Below are 22,130 nucleotides of genomic sequence, written 5' to 3'. Positions count from 1 at the left end.
ATATAATGTCTTAATTCTTCTGTAATTTGTTTTTTTCTTTAAATCAAGCAGATGAAATCACATGCAAGGGATGCCACACAATGCAAGACTAGGACTGCTTATTTGGCCACTGAGAAGGCAAGATATGCACAAGGCAAGATACAAAACTCACCTGATTGTGCATAAATATTATGATACAAGCATCACCATTGCAATCTCAAGTTTTTTAGCTGCAAATATATCTAAACTTCACCTCCCAGATAATACAATGTAACAAGGGGAACAGTAGATCCTCTATCAGAAGGTAAAACATTAAATAACAATTTACTCCACAACAATTGCACTGCTTTTTCAAAGCTGTACAATACAATTCAAAAGATTTGGAGCTCTAGGCAAGAATAATCAGAAACATTCAAGGCATATATGGTAAGAAAAACCAGACTAGATTATCATAATCTTTCGCCTATAAAATGTATGAATGCCAGATAGAAAATAGTCCCTATAAAATCATAATGTTCTCCAAAAGGTTTTGCCTGTAACATAAAATATCTTTAGTCTCTCTTCTCAACAAAGGCATCCATAAATGTATGAAAATGAATGTTATGCTCCCATTTTAAACTATAAAGATTTGCAAATAAAACAAAGAAAGATACACCTAAATTCACAGATTCCTTCATTAAGATCTTCTTAAATCAGATTAAGCAAGCAAATAATTTTAAGTAGCTTTAATAATATTCAAAGCTACTTGTATTACACAGAATACTGTTCTGTCTTTGATACAGATATATGCTAATGTGTCCTTACTGGCACAAGTTTAAACAGCAGTAAGTCAAGAATAATGTTACTATGGTATGTCATCTCCATAAGTACTTTTCTGAACTAGCTGTAGTAGCAATTTTTCCAGTTATGGGTCTGTTGCTTAGTGCATTTTTACTACAATTCTGCACACTGTCATTACAGTTTTGAAATACAAAAGATTGTACCAACACCCCAAAAAAAGAAACTGCAGTGTCAACAATGCTAGGAGATTCATGCATGGGCAAAAAGACAGAAGTCAGTGAATTGCACTTCCCAATACACACTCTCATCTGAGTTCCTTAAACACAGAGTATTTATAGAGTAGGTTGATTGCCTTTTAATATTGCATACTTTACCAAAGTTATCAGTTGACCTGTGATCATAATAAAGCTAATTGAATACTGACATAGGTGAGGACAGATGGAGAAAACACACCAAAAATGCTTATATTTGTCCATATGAATCTATTGTGTTAATGAATTTCTAAAAGAACCCAAAATCACTTACTGTCTTGAGAGAAACAGAACTCTTCTTATCTCATGCACAGAAGAAATTAATTGGTCTGACTACAATGAGAAATAAAACTGACTCTCTATTACTGTGTGTTTTAATGAGCATCACATACAGTGCAGATGTATAAATCAGAGCACAAATTCAGCTTCATGCTCTTCACTTCATTTTACTTACCATCAGTTCCTATTTTACTTAAAGGTCAGTATAACACTGGAAAAGACACAAGAAAAGATTGAATATTGACGAATACTTCTTAAATCATTAGTTGTTTGCAATTTTAATGTGTTAGACTTTAGCATGTTTTTGAAGCATAAACTAGTTAACTTTACAATGTTCAAATATTGTTAATCTTAAAAGACTGCTCATTTGAAGCCTGCACTCTCCCACTCCATTTACAAACTGCCCCTACTCCCTTACATTTGATGATGCCTTGTTTGCAGTGTCTTGGTCAGGATACAAATAGAGTGGGCTCTGCAATGAATTTGCTCTTGGAGGTGGTCGGGTACTAGTCAGTCTTTCAGAATTTCCTGGAGAATGCTCTCTCCACCTTGGACTTGCCCGCTCTTCAGACATTTCCCACACAGATGGGCATGGGGAGGTAAAATTCATGGTGGATCGTGAGAGGTAGTTCTCCTGAAGACCTTCTTCTTGGAGGCACCTGTTAGAAAGCACTTCTTTTTCTTTGGAGTTTCGCCATTTCATCCTTCGATTCTGAAACCAAATTTTCACCTGTTTGCAAGTTAATGAGAGTTAATTATCATTCTTTGCTCTAAGCAACTTTGCCCTAACAAGTGCTTTTTCTCTTTCCATCCTCTCAGTTTCATATATTCATTTCCTTATTCGTTGTTACAGTAGCGATTCAGTGAAGCCAGCTGACTGACATTATCTGAGGATTTTCCCATCACTATTTATTACACCTGGAACAAATATTCTCCTTGACTTTCATGCTCTACAACAGGTGATTACTTAGCTTAGACTGGAAAATGGACAGCCCAATAGCTAGGGATAGAAGAGCTTCCTATAGCAACATCCTTCTAGACAGAAGAGAACTCCCAGAGAAAATCAGTATCACCATTAAGAAAACTAAGTGATATTACTGGTGGTGTGAAGGCCTCTATTAAACACAGGCTGTACGAAGCAGCACGACTGTACCTTCCACAAACATAGCTAAAATCAGCTTGGCCATACAGCTTTGAAAAATGTGTTGTAGGACACAGGACTGAGGATTTAAAGACATTTTGTCTGCCTGACTACAGTTTTTAAGGAGTTGTCTAGAACCCATGTGATTTTGAGATAAAATCAACTTTTCAAAAACTTTAAGCTGCAACTCTTAAACACAAGCATTCAAAGGCATTTATGAAATGCTGGGGAAAGCTTGAGGGAATATACAACCAGGAACTGGTTTTACATGAAGAGACGAAAGGTGAGAGTGATCAATCAAATTATTCAGACTGTGTTCTCTTTTCCCTTGAACATTTGCTTTTAGGTCTAGTATTCAGATACTTGATATGAAGACAAAGGGGCTATGGTTTCAAAGGTTTGAGAATCATTGTCTTAGATGACAGGTATTGTTCCTCCAGCACAACTGGTCAGAAAATTTAAGAAGTAATCTTCACAGCAACTTCTCTTCCTCTCATGAGGAGAATAAAAAAAAGAGACAAATATCATCTGGTCTGTCACTGTCATGAAATCATATTCTTGGAGTAGTAGTTGTGTTCTGTGTATCATTACACTATTTTTTACAACCCCAAGCTCTCTCGAATAACATGAGCACAGTAAATAATCTCAAGGAAATAACTGTAATATTAAGAATTTGACTACAATTGGGGAAATTTTTTAGGCAGCACACTGGTGAATGCAATTACACATTTCCATTGAAATAGTTTTCCTGCAGAGATTACAGTTCTGTACATCACACTGAGAAACACCACACTGCTTATTTTTGTTTATTGTTGCAGTGCTTGCAATGGTGTCAGTCATCAGGTTGCAAGGAACCACCACAGACCAGCAGATTTAAACTGTGCAAACTGGAGCCAACTGCAAAGTTTGATCAAATTGTTGAGAGCCTTTTCAAGTTCTGAAAATCTCCAAGATAAAGATGATGAGAGCTCTCACCACCATTCCCAGACTTTTCTGTCCCCTAGACAGCTTCTGCACTCATATCTTAAGCACTTTCACTCCTACTGCATGCAAAGAAACAAAATTGTACTGTGACCTCTCAGTATTTTCAGCTGCAATCTAGAGGGCTGCATCTACTCCAGCTCCTTCAGAATCCTACCTGTCAGCAACTACCGTGTTAATTTTCTGCTGTAACATGCCCTCATAAACTTTTTTTTTTCACAGTTTCTTTCAGATTTTGTGCTCTTCAAGCCAGGCTCTTTTCCTTTGTTTTTATCTGCAGTTAGATGAGCCCCCCAAGATTCCAGACTGGGCTACTGCTGTTCAGCACCACTATTAATGTAGTTGTTCAATCAGAAAAGCTCACTGGAGGTATTAGATCTTCAGCTAAACTCTAAATCCTGCAGTAGACCAACTCAGATTCATGCAAAAAATCCTATAAAATGTGAATTGGTAAGTAAAATGGGAGTGTTTTAGAAGGTCATCCTGCAAGGTTTTTCTCCTTAAGGTATCTCTCAGCTTGAAAATCTCTTTGTGCAGTCAAGTGTCTCTCCATAGGAATGGCTGCCTGTCTCTTGGGGCAGAACCATTCCAAAGGAACTGCTGTTGACTGCCTTATCCCTAGTCGCTCATCTGTGAGTGCAAAGGGTGCTCAGTGGAATGAAGGAATGGTCTATGCTCTCATGTTTTTTTCCACTGCCTTTAGAGTAGTGGGATGGAGCATAGTTCCCAACACCAAACCTTCCACAGGGGCTCTGTCAGACAGCAAAAAAAAGGAGTTGGAAATGAAACGCACAGGTCATGTCTCTTTGTGTAAAAATGGAGTGATCAATTTTTGAATGTATACATACAGGAAACTGTTAAAGTATTCCCTGGTTTAAACTACCACTGATTTACTGAGGTCTTTGCAAGTAAAAGAGCTCAGGGCTCCCCCTGAACTGTTCATTTTTCCTCCTTCAAAGCTATTTTAAATATTTTTCCCCAAAAGGGAAAAATTCCTTACCTGAGACTCCTTTAGACCCAGGTTAAGGGCCAGTTTCTTCCTGTCTGTTTTACTAATATACTTCTGCTTCTGGAACATTTTCTCCAAAGCTTTCCTCTGGTCCTCAGAAAAGACAGCTCTTCTTAATATGCCTCTCCGGGATTTGGAGTTAGATTCCTGGGTCAGAAGAGGCAGCACACTTTCCTCCCCTAGTGGAAAGAGATGAGAGTTTCCCATAACATCTAGCACATACCAGAGAATATTAAGTGCTGTTCAATGCTTGCAGACTCTTGTCCCACTTTGGATTTGTTGGTGTTATAAGTGTGTTGTAATGCTCAGTTATGTTCATTAAGGATTAAATTCTCACTTGGATCTAGAGGTGCTGTCACTAGTCAAGAGTCTCCCCCTGACATGGTATAAAGTAAATCAGATGAGTTCAAAGAGGAATATTAGGACAGAGCCCATTCTACTGCAAAATTCAAATACAGTCATGGAGGAACGTCACTATTCTTTGCCTGTGCTCTCCACTGAATAAACTGCAACAAGTTTTCCTATGAGTTTACTTATTCCCTGTGTGGAATGTAAAATTAGATAAAAGTGGTCAGTAATATTGATTCAAAGAAACTAAGTAGGCTTTCCTTTTTTTCTTTTTTTTTTTTTTTCCTAAGGAAAGACTTTCAGAGTGAACTATTTCTCAGAAAATCCCTGGTCATTCACTTAGTTAGTCTGGAAACTGCAGCAATTTCTTTATTAGAGGATTTGGAGAGTACTTGGACTTACTTCTTTCAGCCTGTTTCTAATCCTTTGACATCTCATAGCAAATCCTGGGAGGACAGTTTTCAGTGAATCCAATGACATCCCCTTAATGTATGCTAGAGGGAGCCCTACCCTGGAAAACAGCCTCAAAACTGGGGGACAGAGTTGCAGTGAAGTAGAAGTGGTCACACAAAGAGCACAGAACCCCAAGATAAATCTCTCGTGCTCCTCACACCCAATAAAACCTAAAGCCTTAGAGCTCTGCCATGCTCCCTCTCCCCTAGAAAGATATGGTGTAGGAGAAACAGTCCTTGGTGAAGTTTCATATGCTTCCAGTGCTCCCAGCTTCCTCAAATACTCATACAGGAAAAGCAGGAGCAGGGACCAGATGAATAGGGCCCATCATCAAGGAGGCATGTGATAACTAGGGAGATGCAAGCAGGCCAGGAAACAGCTGCACTTTGGCTCAGAGACCTGTGCCATGGCTGTACAGCCACTGAAACCTACAGTCTTGCTGTAGGAGATGCAAGCTGTCCTCCTGCTGTCCACCTTCTCACATCCACAGCCTAGATTGCCCTCCCAGTTTATAGTTACAGCAGCAGCAAAGGTATGCTGCTGCTCAATTCCTACAATCGATCTGATCATTTTCATATCGAAGCCAAAGGCAAATTCCCGCTGAAAAGCAGTTTCTCTAAAATACTAAACATTTTTTTTGGTGAAAAAGGCTATCAATTCTATTCAGCTGTAATGGGCTGGGGGGGAAATGAAATATTTTTTTTCAATCGATATAGTGCTCTTGAAAATATTAATGAAATCCAGATGCAGTTTCCACAAACTGTTCCTTGGGGCTACATCACATTTCAACTTCTGAATACTATATATATATATATATACACATGGGTATATGTATCTTTAAACACCCACAGAAAAACAAACACACATATACTGAGGATATTGTAGTAAAATGATGTGAAACTGAAGTATGTATCTGTATGTCTTGCAGAGTTGACTAAATACTTTTGTAGCTATGTGTTACCAGTTTGATATTACATACATTCCCCTGCATCCTGCTTCCAGCTCTGACCAGAGTATCAGAAGCTGAGCAAGTGTACAATAATTATTCCCTAAAATAAGACTACCCCTGTGAAACATTACTGATTTGTAGGCCACTGCATTCTGCCAATTCTTTTCTTGTACTTTTTCTTGTACTTTTCAAGATCTTTATATTTGTCCCTCATAACAGTGTGTGGTAAAAAAGAATTATTATGATTCACAATGTTACAGTATAAATAACCTTTAGTTTACACAGATGTATTTCAATTTTCAAAATTATATCTAAGACCAGATACAAAAATCATACTACTGGTTAATTTCCTGATATTTATTACTCTGTGATACACAGTCAGACTTCATCCAAAACCATACAAACAAAAACAAAATAAAAATAAAATAAAAAACCAAACAAAAGTCAAAATATCACAATGGAGGTTTCCACAAGGGGCAAGCCAGGTTGATATCTCTCTGGGGACTGCAGAATCTCTTCATAACCCCCACTGCATATTCCAATCGTGGCCAAAACTGGGGGCAAGCTGGGAGCCTTCCTTCCTCAGGCATGTTTTCTCTCTTTCTAGCTCAAACTCAGTGAATTTAGGTACCTTTTTCCAGGTAGCCTCTTAGTAGTTTCAGCTGAATTGTCAGCTATTCTGAGGTTTACTGGAAGGTACAGTCCAGCAGCAGCAGAACTGGTACCTTCTCTCATCCCCACTGGGGGATGAGAGACACCAGCAAGGGAAGAGGCGTAACAGGGCTGGTCCTTGCCTCCCTGCCTCCATTCCACAATGGAGTTGTCAGCCAAGGACAGAGGACGCCAAATTATGTGACCCCTTAAAATTTGTCTTGCCTGGCTGGTTGTTAACAGTCAATCAGCAAGGAAACAACCTCCTGCTAGTGCCCTGAGGCACCAATTAATTCCTGTACAAGGCAGTATGTAGGGTCCAGTTTAACACCTATATTAGACCAACTTAATAGTGAGGCATCTTTACACTCTAAGGCACAATATGTGATGGATTTTAAAAGATTAACTAAACAAACTTTAATGTTGAGCAGAATGTTCAGAAGCATTAACAAGCAGCACATGGGTCAAAAAAATCTGAGACCTACCACCAAATGAGTAGCCTAAAGAATTTTTTTAGAAATAAGCCATTTTCTAGAATGCATTCCAACTGTTATATAAAAACTAAATTTCAGTTTGTGGATTATAGGATTTTTCAGTGCAGTGGGATAGGCAGTTATTTATACATTTCAACAATTCCAGCAAAATTAAATATGTCAGCTTGCAGCTCATCATTCTGAACATGCAACAGAAGGTTTAGTGTGCTGCTGAGATAAATTTCCTATGTTGCTGGTTTGATTTTTGTTAAGTCTTCCCTTTGTATCCTAATATATAGTGATAAATGTCCTCTTAATCTGTGGAACAATCTTCATTTGCCTTCATGGCAAAGACCACCTTGAAGGAGCAAGTAAAAGCTTTAGTCATGGTTTCCATTTTTTCATTAGAATTCAATACATTCTAGTTAAATGGACAATTAATAGGTCACTTCCAAAATAGTAGTGTATCGGTCCTGGTTAATAAACAATCCCCACAGTTGATAATGGGCCTATGTATTCAGCAAGTCCCTGTATACACTCAGCTCATCCACTAAATCCCTTTTCAGGTAGACAGGGTTATATGGGAAGATGAGCTAGAATGAGTCTATAAAAGTCAGTTTCATTCACTGCTTTATTTTTCAGTCAAGTGCTTTAAATGGTGTCCAGAAAATCTCTTGGAATGTGAGACAGGAGAAAAGACTGGCACATAGAGTATTGCTTTATGGCCATACAAAAGGGCAACTGACCCTTGCCCAGGCCTTTTCAATGTGAAATGGTTCCTAAAGTTCATCTGCACAGTGAAAAATTGTGGTGAGGTCGCGTGTGGATGAGTAAAGTGAAAGTGGTGATTGGTCATGGTGCTGTCAGCCATTGTGGGAGAGCCTAGGCCATGTAAAACGCTCTGTGGGAAAGTGTCAGCCCCCTAAAGAGGTGCTCAGAAACTTGCAGCTCATTAAACTGCCAGCATTTGCTGCCTCACTTGTCAAGAATCATTCAACTTAGCAACTGCCCTTCTGAAACATTCATAAAAAGCATGCACTTTAGTCAGGAATGGTTTGAATGCAACCGTGATAAAAAAGTATATGCCAGAGCATACATAAGCTCCAATTTTCATTTGGATTTGACAAGCAATTTGTGCTTTTTTCTGTTTTGAAGAAAAATGAAATGCTCCTTCTGTTTGCATTCCTGAGCCATAAATACAAAATCATGAATGACTGTCCATTCTTAAACTATTTCATGCAATCTTCCCAATCAAGGTTAAATTTAGTTTTGGATTAAATGGAAGTTTGTTACAGTTCTTAATCCTGAATAGAACATGCACACTGGACAAAATTCTCTTCAACATACTTCTTCAATTTTTTTACATTATGATTAAAAAAAGTAAAACAAATTAAACATGTGCACACATTTGACTGCTACAAAAAGAATGACTGTTATATTTAAATAATCCTAAGGCTTCCTGAATCATAATTCACCCCTAACAAACATTAAAATGCAGCACACATTTTACAATCCTCCAGCTATTTCATTTGCAAATGTTTATTGACACTGATTTTTAAGAGTTACTGATTTTAAAGAATTGTTTCTACCAAACTGAAAACAAGGCACTTTCCTAGGTTAGCTCTGTCTGGGTGTCTCAATGCCATTAGGAACCTCTCACAATTGCTCAGTGTACTTAAGTTTGATAAATCTTTGGAAACCCTCTGAATAGGATTGCTGTGATTTTACTAAGGAATTAGCTGCTGCCATTGCATCACCAATTAGTTTTCCAGAACACATTAAATCCTGCTGCTTTGGTTTACAGAATAACTCAAGCATTACTGATGAAGCATAAAAACTTACTTGGAAAAGCAGTGGGGGATGCAGGGTGCTGACAGGACCCACCGCAGCATGCCGAGTAGAATGGCGGGGCTCGGAGAAAAAAGTGTTTGGAAAGAGCTGCAAAGAAAGCATAGATCTAATTGATTATCCATTGAGCTTAGGTGATATTCATAACAACAGTCCTCCAAAAAGTCAGTGTGTAAAGTCCTGCCCCACAAGTTCTTTTTCCTTTTTTCAAGATGGTGATATTTTTAAGACAAACAATGATAAACCAAGTAATTGCTCCTTAATTCAGCAAGGTTCTTTTACATGTGTAGCTTAGCTATAATGTGTAAAACTCTCCCTATATGTACGAGAATGAAGCTCTGCAGACTCGAACTTTCCCTTTGTAATTGCCGTAATTATAGGGTTTTCCCTAAATACTGGCATTGAACACATTGTTTCAATAATATGTTGTTGAAATAATGAGTATAAAGAATCTGAAACTTATTTGAAATAACTCCAGTAAGCATGTAATCTTAGAAAAAAAAAATCAGCTAGTACTCCAGTGCTGTTAACAGCACTCAAACCGTAACATCCTCAACAAGAAACCTTTATTAATAAACTTTATAAAATGCCATGAGATGAAACAGCTGAGCTCTAACAGCACATACTAAACGACCTGATTCTGTTATTCTGTCAACTTAAGTCTTCCTGGAAAAGTGCTGTAAATTTAAATAAACCACTTGCTGAAGGTTCTGCTTGATAAAAAAAAAAAAAAGAATCTTTAAAATCAACTCACAGAATTAGGTAATATTTGGTAAATTTTCTACAGATTTTTTTTTTAATCTAAGTCTCTCATATCTAAAAAGTGCTTCCAAATCATGGAAAGGTCTTAATTATCTAGTTATCCCTTATTTTTTTTTTTTCTATAAGGCTCATGGGCTTTTCCATTAATCTTAATTACCTATCAATTTCTGCTTGTACTAGTGAACTATGAAACCTGGAATACTTTCTGGTTTTGAAAAAAGATACATCATGCTTGCTAGAACAAGTACACTTGTAAAATGTGATCAGCATCAAAACATCTCTGTCACTTTCTTGTTTTGGTTTAGGCAGAAAGTAAGTGCTTCTAGAGCCAGTACTGTAGTTGTACAAATATCCAGAAAAAAAAATAAGTAAAAAAAAAAAAAAAAACAACCAAAAACAAAAAAAAAAAGTAACTGCACACTTAGGTTAAAAAAAAAAAAAAATCAATAATCACAATGGAAGTTAAATAGATAAATGTATCTAAGCCATGCTGTTAATTTTTAAAAGCTTTTCAACTGGAATTAAAAATAAAGATCACTCAAAATTAGGTTGTTCAATATGTATTAGCACCTCAAAGTAAGTTTTCTGAGCCTTACATTTGCTGTTATCCCAGAGAAAAAATACTATTGTTGTGCAGGTCTAACTCAAAACATTTTTTTAAGTATTAACTTGCAATTGCTGATTGATAATAATTTTGCTGGAACAGCTTTCTATTGAAATGTTGATGTTTCTAATGAAATACAAATTAATTGCCTGGTTTTGAGGCATATACTTGAAAAACTTTACAAAAAAAAATTATGTACACTAGGCATTAGTATTCTAAAGCTTCTTTACCACACAAGACCATCAAATGTGGAACCACATCCTTAGAAACTTAGAATAGTACAGAACATGCAGGCAAATACTACCTATCCCATATATCCAAAGGGTTTCAATGCAACTGAGGAAGTGTGTAAGCTGGAAAGGATTTGACTAACTCAAGAAGCACAGGAGCTGTAGAAGATAAATATCAGCCAAGCTCCTGGACATGAGAGCTCGTCACTGACAGTATGTTTTATGCTCTGCAATTCCCAGAATCCCAGGTGAAGGGGCTTTTCCTCCCTTCCTTAGGAGGCACATTCCTCATGCTTTTATCAAATTTCCCTTACAGTCAGGTAAAACTCTCCACTTCTGAAAATATAACTTGGAATACAGAAGATACCACACTCCATTCCCTTGCTTTCTTCTTAAATGTCTTTAATGTCTTGACAGCCATAATGTCCTATTCCCTCCAACCATTGCTCCAGCACCTTATTCAGACAGGCAATTTTGGTCAGACATGTTGTTCTGTCCTTGATATTCCCTCTTGTAGTTTCTTAACTCTGTCCAGTTCCTCGCTCTGTTTTGATAATGTGGGGTTCATAATGATACGTGATAAAAGCAGAGACACCTGGATAAATCAGAATGGAACAGCAATGGATTTAGATAGACAGCATGCTCCTGCAAGTAATGACAGGAATAGGAAAGGACAGTTTCCTCCATTCACTACATCTCTCAACAAGTAAGCTGCATACATAAAGGTCTGAAGATGGATCCGTGTGAAAACTTATGCAAACTCTTTGTTTAAGCAAACTCCAAAGAAGAAATACATTTTCATGGAAGTTGCTGACAATGATTTAATACACTAGCACAGTACCACAATGCAAACAGAAGAGATCTTGACCCTAATTCTGCTCAAGTTGATGGAAATCTTGAGCCTGGCTTTCCCGGGTATTTTATTTAATTCTTTCAACCAACTGCTGCTTTTTCTGCCTGCAGGGCACATATCTCTCTGAAGCAGAATATTTGCTTAAGAAATAAGATGCACGTGACATCCTCACATAACTCTGAACAAAAAGGTTCCTGAGCTCACTTCTCAAGATTTAGTCTAGATCCTGGGGAATAAACAATGCCATGATGTCTCTACACCTGTAGCCAACATGTATGTCCATAGCCTTTTTTAAAGGCTATTATGTATAAAAATAGCCTTTTTTAATGTGCTGCAGCTATACTGACGCACAGATGAATTTTACATTATGTACATGAAAGTACATCCCTACATCTACTGAAGCTGTTGCACTCAAACCAAAATGCAGCAGTTTTGCAGAGTTACATCTGTTAAAAAAAATGTGATACTCAAGGGATACTCAACTCTGTCATAGGAGCTCTACATAGAGAAAAATGTTAATGCTTCAACATAATGTATCCAAGTATATTTTTTATCTTTGATAAAAACAACACAGTTCATCACAATAAATGGCTTCCACTAGCTGCATGCAACTCCATTAACAGAATTAAAATTGTCCAGAGAAAAATATTTGTTATAACTGTATTTCAGAATTATACTGAAATTGTACCTGTAGAAATGACATAATACCTATCAGTTTTGAGAACAATATAGAGGAAGCACTACCTATTATTTTCTTTTCACATATATCACAGCAACTCTATCAATATCTGTTGATCAAGAGACCTAAAGCAAACACTCCTTGCTGTTCACATAAGGATGAAAATTACTGAGAAGTGAGAATATGTGCCAATTTTTGTCCAGAATGAGGTACACAGTAACTAAAAAGGCAGCCATTGCTCCCAAATATGTATAGGAACTTAAAGCAGGGGCCAAATCCTAATAACTTATATTCAGGACACTTAAGTCTTTTTCTGCTTTATATCTTCATTTCATAAAAACTGAGACTGTGTGGAACTAAGTGTTTCACAAAAGCCAGTCTTTACAAGTTTAGCTTCACACATGCATGAAAAGCATTGAAGTATGATGTAAGTGCTTTTTGACACTCCAAAAACTGTACTATATGCCTTAAAAGAAAATGTATTGGATCATACATATGAAAGTATTAAATACCTAGGTGTTGTGGTTTTGTTTTTTGGTTTTTTTTCACAAAACAAATTCTTTTGACACTGGTGCTGTATGCAAAATTTTAATAATAATGTGCACTACATTTACCTTTGTGAATAGAAATCATTTTACAGACAATAAAATAATACTAAACATGTATTATACTAAACCTCAAGCTTATCTAGTGCTAAAATTCAAAAAGCAGTTCAGATACTAGTATTTTAAAATACACTGCCTGCTCTGAAAATATTCTAAATTCAAAAGCCCTTCCATTATAAAGTCATACTGACAATGGGATCAGAAGTTTTCCCTCCAACTATCCATCATTTTGAGAGTAAGGTTCCCAAATACAGTCCAGTTCAGTTATTAAGTTATTATAAGTTATTAAGGACACTGTTTACTCTCCCTAATTCTACTGTTGTGAAATAGCTCAGTAAAGAATGTATGTAGGCTATCAGCCATTGGGAAAGCGGGAAGGAGTGAAAGAAAAATGGCTATTGAGGGAAAGTGAAACTGATGGTAAACTTCTGGACTTCTGGTATTATACAGGCTCCTTCACTGCACATGCTGCTAGTTTGTTGTGGAGCTTTAAAGATAACTGATAAATATGTGGTATCAACGTGTGAAGAGAGCTGGAACACCTCCAAAAAAATCATTCAGAAAACTGCCCAGAGCCAGATAACAAAACTAAGAACAGGACCAGAGAGACCTCAAGCTGCATGAACACTTAAATTCTCCAAATATAGCTAAATCTACATGAACTGCTTTCCACCTTGATGCCAAGGATCCAGCCCTGGCAGGACCCTTAAATATATCATCAGTGAAATTATCACATTTCATCTGAGAACCTTGGATGGTTTGTGTCCATAACATGAGCACAACTGCAATTTCCTACTTGTATCATTCTTAGCAACATTTAAAGCAGGCCAAAGCTGCAGGGAAGTTTCATGTCATGAAGAGCTCCCTGAAAAGCAGTCCAGCAGCAGCTCTGCCAGCTTAGTGATCCAGTTGAGCTGCATTTCTGCTCCTGAACCACAAGCCCTGGACCTCATGATGAGTCATGGTTCTTCCCCTAGCAGTTACTGTCTTTAGAGTGCAGTGCTCCAGCAGCAGTTGTGCAACCCCAAAGCATTTCAACCAGCTGAAGAGGAGCCTCCAGCTGCGAGAACAAAGCAGCAGCCACTGCCGTATCTCACCCAAAAGCAACTGCCATCATATAGAACTGGAAAAACTTACTGCAAGAGCGTGTGGTGCAAGACCCCTCAGAAATGGCTTAGCTGCCCTCTCAAATTACCATTTGCTTCCTATTTATTCCTGGAAAACACAGCCACATGAATGCTCAAAGGAAGTCAAGCCAAAAGGGCAAAGCAGAGTAGCATCCACAGATCAGTTTTAAAAAATTGTCAAACATTCATGGAAAGGGTTTTAAAGTCCTAAATATACATATTTTTAAATCCTACACAAAACATGGATGCAAGAAATTGGCTTGCATTTATATGTTGGGTCATGGTGGGGCTTTGAAAAATGGGCAGAGCAGCCCCTAAAACAGGCTTGAAATGTGTTAACAGCATAATCACCACATCTACAGCAATGCAATGGCCAGGAGCATCACACTACAGATTATCTGAAGCCATATTAATCAACGTCAGTTTTCAGAGGCATCATTCACATGCCTAATTATTATGTTGTAATTTGTTGTACATGATTTTCACTGCCTGAGGAAATACAGCAGCCAGAGGCAGGTGACAATGCATTGTCAGATCTCACCTCTACAACTCAAAGCAACAACCAATCTCCACAATGTTCGCCAAAGACTCCATGGGTACCTGGTGTCAGGAGTAACTGTGGCTTCTACCCTCTCCATGCCTCATACACAGCCTTGCTATTGAGAAGATGGGAATCTACCTAGGGATTTACCAGCTTCTTTTCTGGCATTGTCCTTCCTCAGGATGCCCATGTACTAGTGTGCCTCAGCACTTTATGATTACCAGTTCTTGTCAAAACAGGCATCACCGTCAGTTCTCTGTCTGAAAGTTCCATGTCTTGCCCAAGTTCCTTGTCTTGGCCTCCTGTACAGTCCTGTACAGAAGAGATAAGTAGCTCTACATAACAATTAATCACTTTAAAACAGACACAGAAAGTGTCTCATCCTCTGGAGGCATCTCTCTGTATTGACTACAGATTAGACAAGATTCCTACTTTTTATTAAACAGCTGAATTACTATGACATTCTTCATATCCTTCATAGGTAACATCAAAAGAGTATTATCATCTGTACAGCCATAAAGACTCTAAAAAATGTAAAAATTCAGCTAGAAAGACATTAGTTATTTTCTTTGATTTTCAACATATTGCAATTTGTTTAGATATTATTCCCTCAAGCATGGCAAAATTAAGGTCAGCTGCTGCAAGAGAACATTTCACTGGCATTTAATTGTTGCAGCCCTAATTCAAAATCTTACAATAGGCCAAAATGCACCATTTATTCCTGTGGTAGGCACTGATTAGCCAAAATTTTTTACCTGGAGCAGTCTTTACTTTTTGCAGTATTGCTAGCTCCAAATAGACAAAAGTCTCAAGATAATATAAACAGTGTTAGAATAAAAAATAACATGGTTAATTTTTTTTTTCTTAACTCAAGGGGTTTAGTATTATTACATTTGTACAAGGAAATACTTTTTCAAGTTGAAAGTTGAGATATTCACATGGTCACAAGGAGGTAACATTCTCAACAGACACTCAGAATACTTCAAGAGAATTATGTGCTACAACTGCAGACAAAAGCAGCCTCTCATGAAAAGTTTCCATAAGCTTTTCAGCACAAAGCAAAGGCCACTTCTCCAAAGTGACAAGTCACCTCGAAGAAACACTGTCCAGGTTACTGAAAATATGTAGATGTATATTAAATATATATAATTTTATAAATATCAGGGTCTACATATCTAACATTTGAAACAGCCTCCTACTGTCCACCAGCAGTTGTTTTCATTTTGAAAAAAATACCTCCTCTTTCTGCTATGGGATCATGATTGACTGCAAAAGTACTATGTAAAGCATCAGTTATTTTGCAGAGCTGCTTTATAAAATAATGCAAAACACCTTCAGAGGGCAATGGAAGCAGAGAACTTGCCTTTCAAAATTTAAGAGGATTTCTTAACAGAAAAAGACACAGTACAATAAAACCTGAAATCTGCACTTGAGTTTACTGATGAGATTAATCCTTACCACAGTCATGTGTTTTCTAAAATTATGAGCAATATACTACAAGATTTCAGAAGACCAGCTCTTCCTGCTGTACAAAATACATTTTACAGAAGTTAATTTACTAACTGCAGGCATGACTGATTCCATGGTTTCCCCTCAGTCAATTTTTTTTCTACAAACTCCATCACTTGTCTTCCTGGTGCAGCTCTGAAATTTTCTGGCAGTATCTAAATCTTGCCAAGGACCAAAGTCAGGATCTCCTTCCTTTTAGGAGATGGCATCATGAGAGTAGCCAAAGGAAGAAGCAGTGTCCAGCCAGTGCTCATACTCCTCACTGAGCACAGACTGCCAGACTAGTGGCTGGGTCGGAGAGTATCTGGCACTAGTCTAGCTCTGGCAACCTCACAATGAGGACAACAGTTTGTCCTTTAAAAGCCATTTTGCAGCCACTCTTAAGATATGCTGGGCATTCCAGACCAATTCTATTAAATGGCTCACAAAGTTAACTGGAAACAGGAAACGTGCTGGACAGAGTATGTGATTTCTAATAGTTACAAAAACTTCTTTGCTTCCAAAGACAAACTTTCAAAACAATTACGGTGTCTCAGTGTTCCTGGCAATCAGGGAATAAGAAAAGATGCCAAATAGATCTCCCCTCCTTAAAGAAGCTTTCTATCTCCAAAAAACACCAACAAAACAAGAAAATCCTAACACTTGTCAGTCAAGTTGTTGCCTGAGTTAGAGGGAGTCAAGACAAAACATTGGGCTCTTTCCTCTCTTTTATTTTACTGAAAGCTAGTGTTACATGTCGCTTGAGGACACTCTCTGGCTGCCAGTTGGCTCAAAATCAATAATTAATATACATTAATTCACTAAGAAGAGGTCCAAAAGGAAAGTAAAAAATATCACTTAAATTTCAGTAATTTAATTATCTCCTGGTTGTCATAAAGAAACACAAGATAGTTTATTAAATATGTGAAATAAAGTATGTTCGATTCAAGTAAGTAATACAGGACAGAACTATTGTCATTACCTGAGAAGGCAAAAACTGACATAATTTTCCAGAGACTTAGCCTGCAAAAGACTTAGATTAATTTCCTTGCAATGATACCAGTTTTCTGTATTATCTTAGGTAAGTCACCTCATTTCTTTTTGGTCCAGCTTCTCCTCTACACAGTAGAAATTTCTCCTCTCACTGGCATATTGTGATGATAACTGCATCAAAATGTAAAGTACCCAAATGTTACAGAAAGAATGCACAAATAGCATAATAAATAGCACAAATGTATCTGGATATGCATAAAGTACAGATGCTTACTGTAAGTCAAATTTATATTTACTGTATAGTTCTTCCAATTCCTTTTACATGTGCTGTCCTTCATTCTGCTCTATGTATGCTGATGCTTTACGTAAAAATCCCCTAAGATAAATTTCTCAGCAGGTTTTACAATGGAATTATCTCACAGTTGGTTTTGTTGCATTTTGCAATCTCCTCTCTCTGTCAATCTATAAAAATGCCAAAATTAAAGCAGTAAGACATATTCTTTCCACATGAACATATTCAGGTTGTAAAGCACTTTCTGTCAACTTCCTCCAGGGAAAATTACTTAAGAGCAGAAATATTCAGAAAAATTATTCCAGGTAGCAGAGTAACTTCATATTTCCCAAGAAGGTCACTCAGCTCTAGTGTCAGCCAATATTTCTGGAAACTAAGTCATGAGGAAATAAATATGTGGAGTTGACCTCTTTACAGCACCTGTGCTACAAGGCACAGCATCTCAGCATCATCTGGAAATTTTTATATGTCAGAAAACACTGAAGAAAGCTGTCAAGTCTTCTAATTTATCCAGAAGACAACAATAGGCTTGGAGTCAAGGGACTAAAACCCAGATTAGCAAGAAATTGAGGACAGCAAAGAGCAAAGGGGCTTCAAGCAAAGTGCAAGAAAGCCTGTGGGAATGCCAAGCCAGTATAAATTGGCATACCACTGCAGAAGGCTCATGAGTTTATTGTATTGCAGTAATGCTCCTTCTGCTTTTCCTTCCTAAGTCTTATGTAACACACTCTTTCTTCATGTTCTTCTTAAATGAAACCAAACTAATTTCAAACACCTATGATGATTTAATTTTTTTAAATGTATGTAACGATGGAAAGTGATTATTTAAATTTTTACAGACAAATATATTTATTTCTATCAAGCTCATTAGATGATGTAATATTTAGGGTGTGACACTTTCTGAGGACTTGTTCAGTTTTTTATTCATAATAGTTTTGTAGGAAATATAAATAAAAAACACATGCAGACAAGCACCTGAAACAGTCCAACTAATACTTTGAAACCTATAAATTATGGGAAGGAAACTTGCCGATACAACTCAGTTGCTGAGGAGTTACAAAAGGAAAAATTACCATGACCAGATAGTTCAGATCAAGAAAGCCATCCCACCTGGTCTTCTCTGCCACCATGGATAAGAGTTTTTCAATTTACTGAAAGAATAAAGGATTTACATTCTTTAGCACTTTTATGGAGTGTTAAAAGGTACCCTAAAATTGAGTGTTTTCTTCATGTCTTTCCTTTGTAGGTAATGTGGATACATATAAAAAAGTTCAGCTTATTCAGTTCAGCCCCTGGTGTGATTTTACACTTCCTTCTTTTTAAGAACTTTTGGCAACCTCACCAGAATTTGGGACTTTATGGGTAATATAGATTACTGTTTCCAAAAGGTCTGGTACTTTTTCAATTCTCTTTGTTTTTTTTTTTAATTAAAAAATAAAAGAAAACTTGGCTTATGCCAACCTAGTTTATTAGGGAACTTTTAGTCCCTGCTTGATCTATAAAGCACTTGCTAGTTCAGAAAGATTTTTTTGAAAACAACTTGCATTATAATTTTCAACAGTCTTACTGAAGACTTCAAAAAAGATTTTTCCAAAATGCCACGTGATTTGGAGGTTCCAATTAGGCGTTTATTCTTAAAAAAAAACTCGGGAAATTAAAAAAACATACCTAGCACAAATTCCTTAGTTAAAATATCTTCACTAGTCCCTGAAGCCTAAAATTTTTGTTCTGCCAAAATGCTCCTTTGCCCTATCACTGTATAAACAAGAATTACACACAGCCTGACCACCCCAGCCTTACTCACAAATGCAGTGTCTGACTGAACGGTTTCCTCAGTATACGCCTACACTAGAGACAAGAGACTCCTTAGAAACCACAAACTGTTTCAGCAAGACACTTCCAATCTAATTCAAATTTATGAACGTTAAGACAACTCAGCGTCCTCATCACCTTAAGGCATACAAGTCAGATCAGAATCAACACATTCCTGTTCGAAAATAAAAGTCGTTGCAAGTGTACAGTCACAGGAGAATTTTCTTCTGGGTGCACAACAAATGAGGAAACACTAGTATTTCTCCCTACTCAAATCTGAGAGCCTGGTGCTTTTGCTAAGATCTGTGGAATCAGAAGAATAGGACTGGACTCCAAGTCACTAGGCAGACCTACCACACTAAAATCACAACTACTACTATGCGTCAATCAAAAAAAGAAATAATCCTGGAAGCAAGCATTTGCAAAACGTGATATTTGTGACCTTCTGCAGTAATTTACCTATAGCCTTTTAAAACAAACAAAACTCCAGATGAACAAACTAACAACAATCAAATAAAACCCAAAAAATACCTTTACCTCTGGCAAATAAGAGTGCTGGGGCATCAGCTGTTTCTATTTTCACAAATAAATACAGCATTTTCTCTAGAACTTTTTTTTTTTTTCAGGGTAAGGGCAAAGGGCAGGCAGGGATAATGTTCATCGAATTGCAGGAAGATGATACTTGTCCTGTTCCCTGGCCTATAGTTAGTTAAAACAAACATGTTTAAGTAACTGATATGCTTAAGATAACACCTACCTGAGAGGTCAGGAACATTCAGAAATGTTAATGTACACTTTGATTCTCTCCTGCCCACCTTGAAAGAACGTAATGCTAAAGGATCAAATACTGCTTTGGATTTTGAAGAAGAGTTTCCACGATTTAAGTGAAATAAAGTTGTGTTTGAAAAGAAAACAATTACTTCTGTTTTCGAAACAACCATTTTGGTTTCACAAAAAGGCTTAATTCAATAAATACAATTCTGCTTGTCTGATTTTCATTTTAAATGCATTTAAAACTTCGTGACCATAAATAAAAATTCTTAAAATAACGCATATTGGAATAAATTTATATCTTCTAACAGAAAAGCAAAATACAATACAGATAGTCTAATACTGAATTTAATTAATTGAATGCAACTTCAATCAGTTCCATGACTAATAGAACTTCATATTTCTTAAGATATGTTGCTCATGCGCACACAAAATGTATTTATACGAAAATCGGCACATTCAAGAAACAGAATGGGTTCTGTAAACCTGTTTGTTTCCAATTCCATGGCACGGGTCCCCGGCGGCCGCGAGCTGGTCCCCACCACTCTGCGGGGCGCTGGCTCTCAGTGTGACACCGGGCCGAGCGGCTGATAACGCACATTTACACCGATTTAAAACTTTTCTTTTTTTACCCCCGTCCCTGGTTTTGTCAAAACTTCCAGAAAACTGCCTGTTCTACATAGCTGAATTCTCCTTTTGGCAGAAGGAGCCGCGTCCTTCACGCCTTACTGTCCCGCAAGGCAGGGCGTGCGGAGAAAGGGGCTGCTGCCTCCCGAGCTATCACCGCTTAGGAAGATGGGACCGTTCGCCTTCCTCCCAAAACTTGGGATTTCAGACTTTCCCGGAGCGCCTGTTGGCGGCGAAGCTTTTACCACCCCTTGAGGCTGCGGGACGTCAAGACCCGAAAGAACCGCGATCAGGGGCATTTAACAGCACCCGACGCGGCCATCACAGGGCTCTGCCGCGCTCTCCGCACCCACAGGTGCGCCGCCCGGCCGCACTCGGAAGCCGCCGCCCGGAGGCCCGCACCACCGCCCCCCTCCCCGTTCCTCGGCGTCCCGTTGCCAGCGGTAGGGCGAGACCCTCGGCCGGAGCCCGGGGCAGCCCCCGCCGCACCCCGGCGGTACGGCACCCAGCGGGGCTCGGCGTCCCGCCGCCGCCTGCGGGCTCCTCGGAGCGGCCGCGCCTCTCCGCCACTGTCTCCGCCGTGCGGAGCGCGGGGCCGAGCCCTCGGAAAGCCCCTCGGTGCCGTCCCTTCGGCGGCGGGACGCGGGGAGGGGGCCGCGCTCACCTGTGGCCGCCGGCGGGAAGATGCCGGCTCTCTCAGCCGCCGCGGCCCGCGCTGGCGGGCGGCCGCCGTCCGCCGCAGAGGGGTTGAGCACTTGGAAAGCCCATCTTGCCGGGAAGGGACCCCCTGAGGGGTTGATTTGTTCCGCCGCGGGGCACAGCTTGAGGGGCACGGGGTTGGCGGGAAGGGGACGGAGCTGGGCAGGGCTCGGCGCCCCGGCCCGCAGCAAGTTCTCGATGAGAAAACTTTTGCCCAGGTTGCCGAAGCCCGGCGCCGCCGGCAGGTTGAGGAGAGCCGAGGAGCCCACCAGGTCCCAGTAAAGGGCGCTGGGCAGCATAGCGAGGGCTTCTACCCTCCTCGCCCTGCCCTGCCCAGCCCGGCCCGGCCGCCGCGGCCCCTCACTGGGCTGGGACGGGGCGCCGGGCTATGCGGCCGGGCGGGCTGGCGGGGCGCCTCCCCGAGGGCTGTGGGGAGCGGAGCGGAGAGCTCGGCGAAGCTGTCCGTGGAGACGCAGCGTCTCTCCGCCGGGCTGGAAGGTGTGTCCAAGCGCATTCATTATGTCAGCCGGGGACGAGGAGTGATGGACGCGGCCAACAATGCCGCCTTGCCCGGCAGCCCCCCGGGGAGGGGGCAGGGCGGCAGCCGAGGTGGCTGTCCCGCCGTGCCCGCCCCGACATGGCGGCGGGTCGCGCCTCCCGCCCAGGGGTGCACCTGTGCGAGGCGACAGCAGGGGAAGGACAAGGCCGCTGGCCTCCGTCCCGGCGGGGAAGTGGCTCCGGTGCTGGCCGCGGAGAGATCATGTCGACCTAATGATCCCATGAGGTAATGGGAAGATAGTCATTAGCTCACTCCCTCTGGGCATATTTATCTGACCTTTTTTTTTTTTTTTCTTTAGTTACCCACACAGAACATGCACGCTGGATTTTCAACATTTGTCTTAATA

At 39.4% G+C, this 22,130-nt stretch overlaps 1 protein-coding gene across 1 annotated transcript; it reads right to left on the bottom strand.

Moving 5' to 3' along the window:
- Positions 1-1,288: 1,288 nt before the first annotated feature.
- Positions 1,289-21,840, bottom strand: LOC131591779 (homeobox protein DBX2-like). Its single transcript, XM_058862824.1, has 4 exons — positions 21,191-21,840; positions 9,137-9,232; positions 4,412-4,599; positions 1,289-2,019 (listed from the first exon to the last, which is right to left on the bottom strand). Exons 1-4 carry the CDS (start codon positions 21,522-21,524, stop codon positions 1,696-1,698), a joined length of 942 nt encoding a protein of 313 aa, XP_058718807.1. The 5' UTR covers positions 21,525-21,840; the 3' UTR covers positions 1,289-1,695.
- Positions 21,841-22,130: the final 290 nt, after the last annotated feature.

Source organism: Poecile atricapillus, chromosome W, assembly GCF_030490865.1.
Source record: "Poecile atricapillus isolate bPoeAtr1 chromosome W, bPoeAtr1.hap1, whole genome shotgun sequence".
NCBI lineage: Eukaryota > Metazoa > Chordata > Aves > Passeriformes > Paridae > Poecile > Poecile atricapillus.
The sequence above is the reverse complement of the archived record's forward strand: the minus strand, read 5'-3'. Positions and strand labels throughout refer to the sequence as shown.

Excerpts from the sequence above, each read along its gene's own strand:
- LOC131591779 (XM_058862824.1), bottom strand. The coding sequence starts at position 21,524 with ATGCTGCCCAGCGCCCTTTACTGGGACCTGGTGGGCTCCTCGGCTCTC. Across the intron at positions 9,233-21,190 it reads CTTCCCGCCGGCGGCCACAG|CTCTTTCCAAACACTTTTTT; the intron begins GTGAGCGCGGCC and ends CTTTCTTTGCAG. Across the intron at positions 2,020-4,411 it reads TGGGTCTAAAGGAGTCTCAG|GTGAAAATTTGGTTTCAGAA; the intron begins GTAAGGAATTTT and ends ACTTGCAAACAG.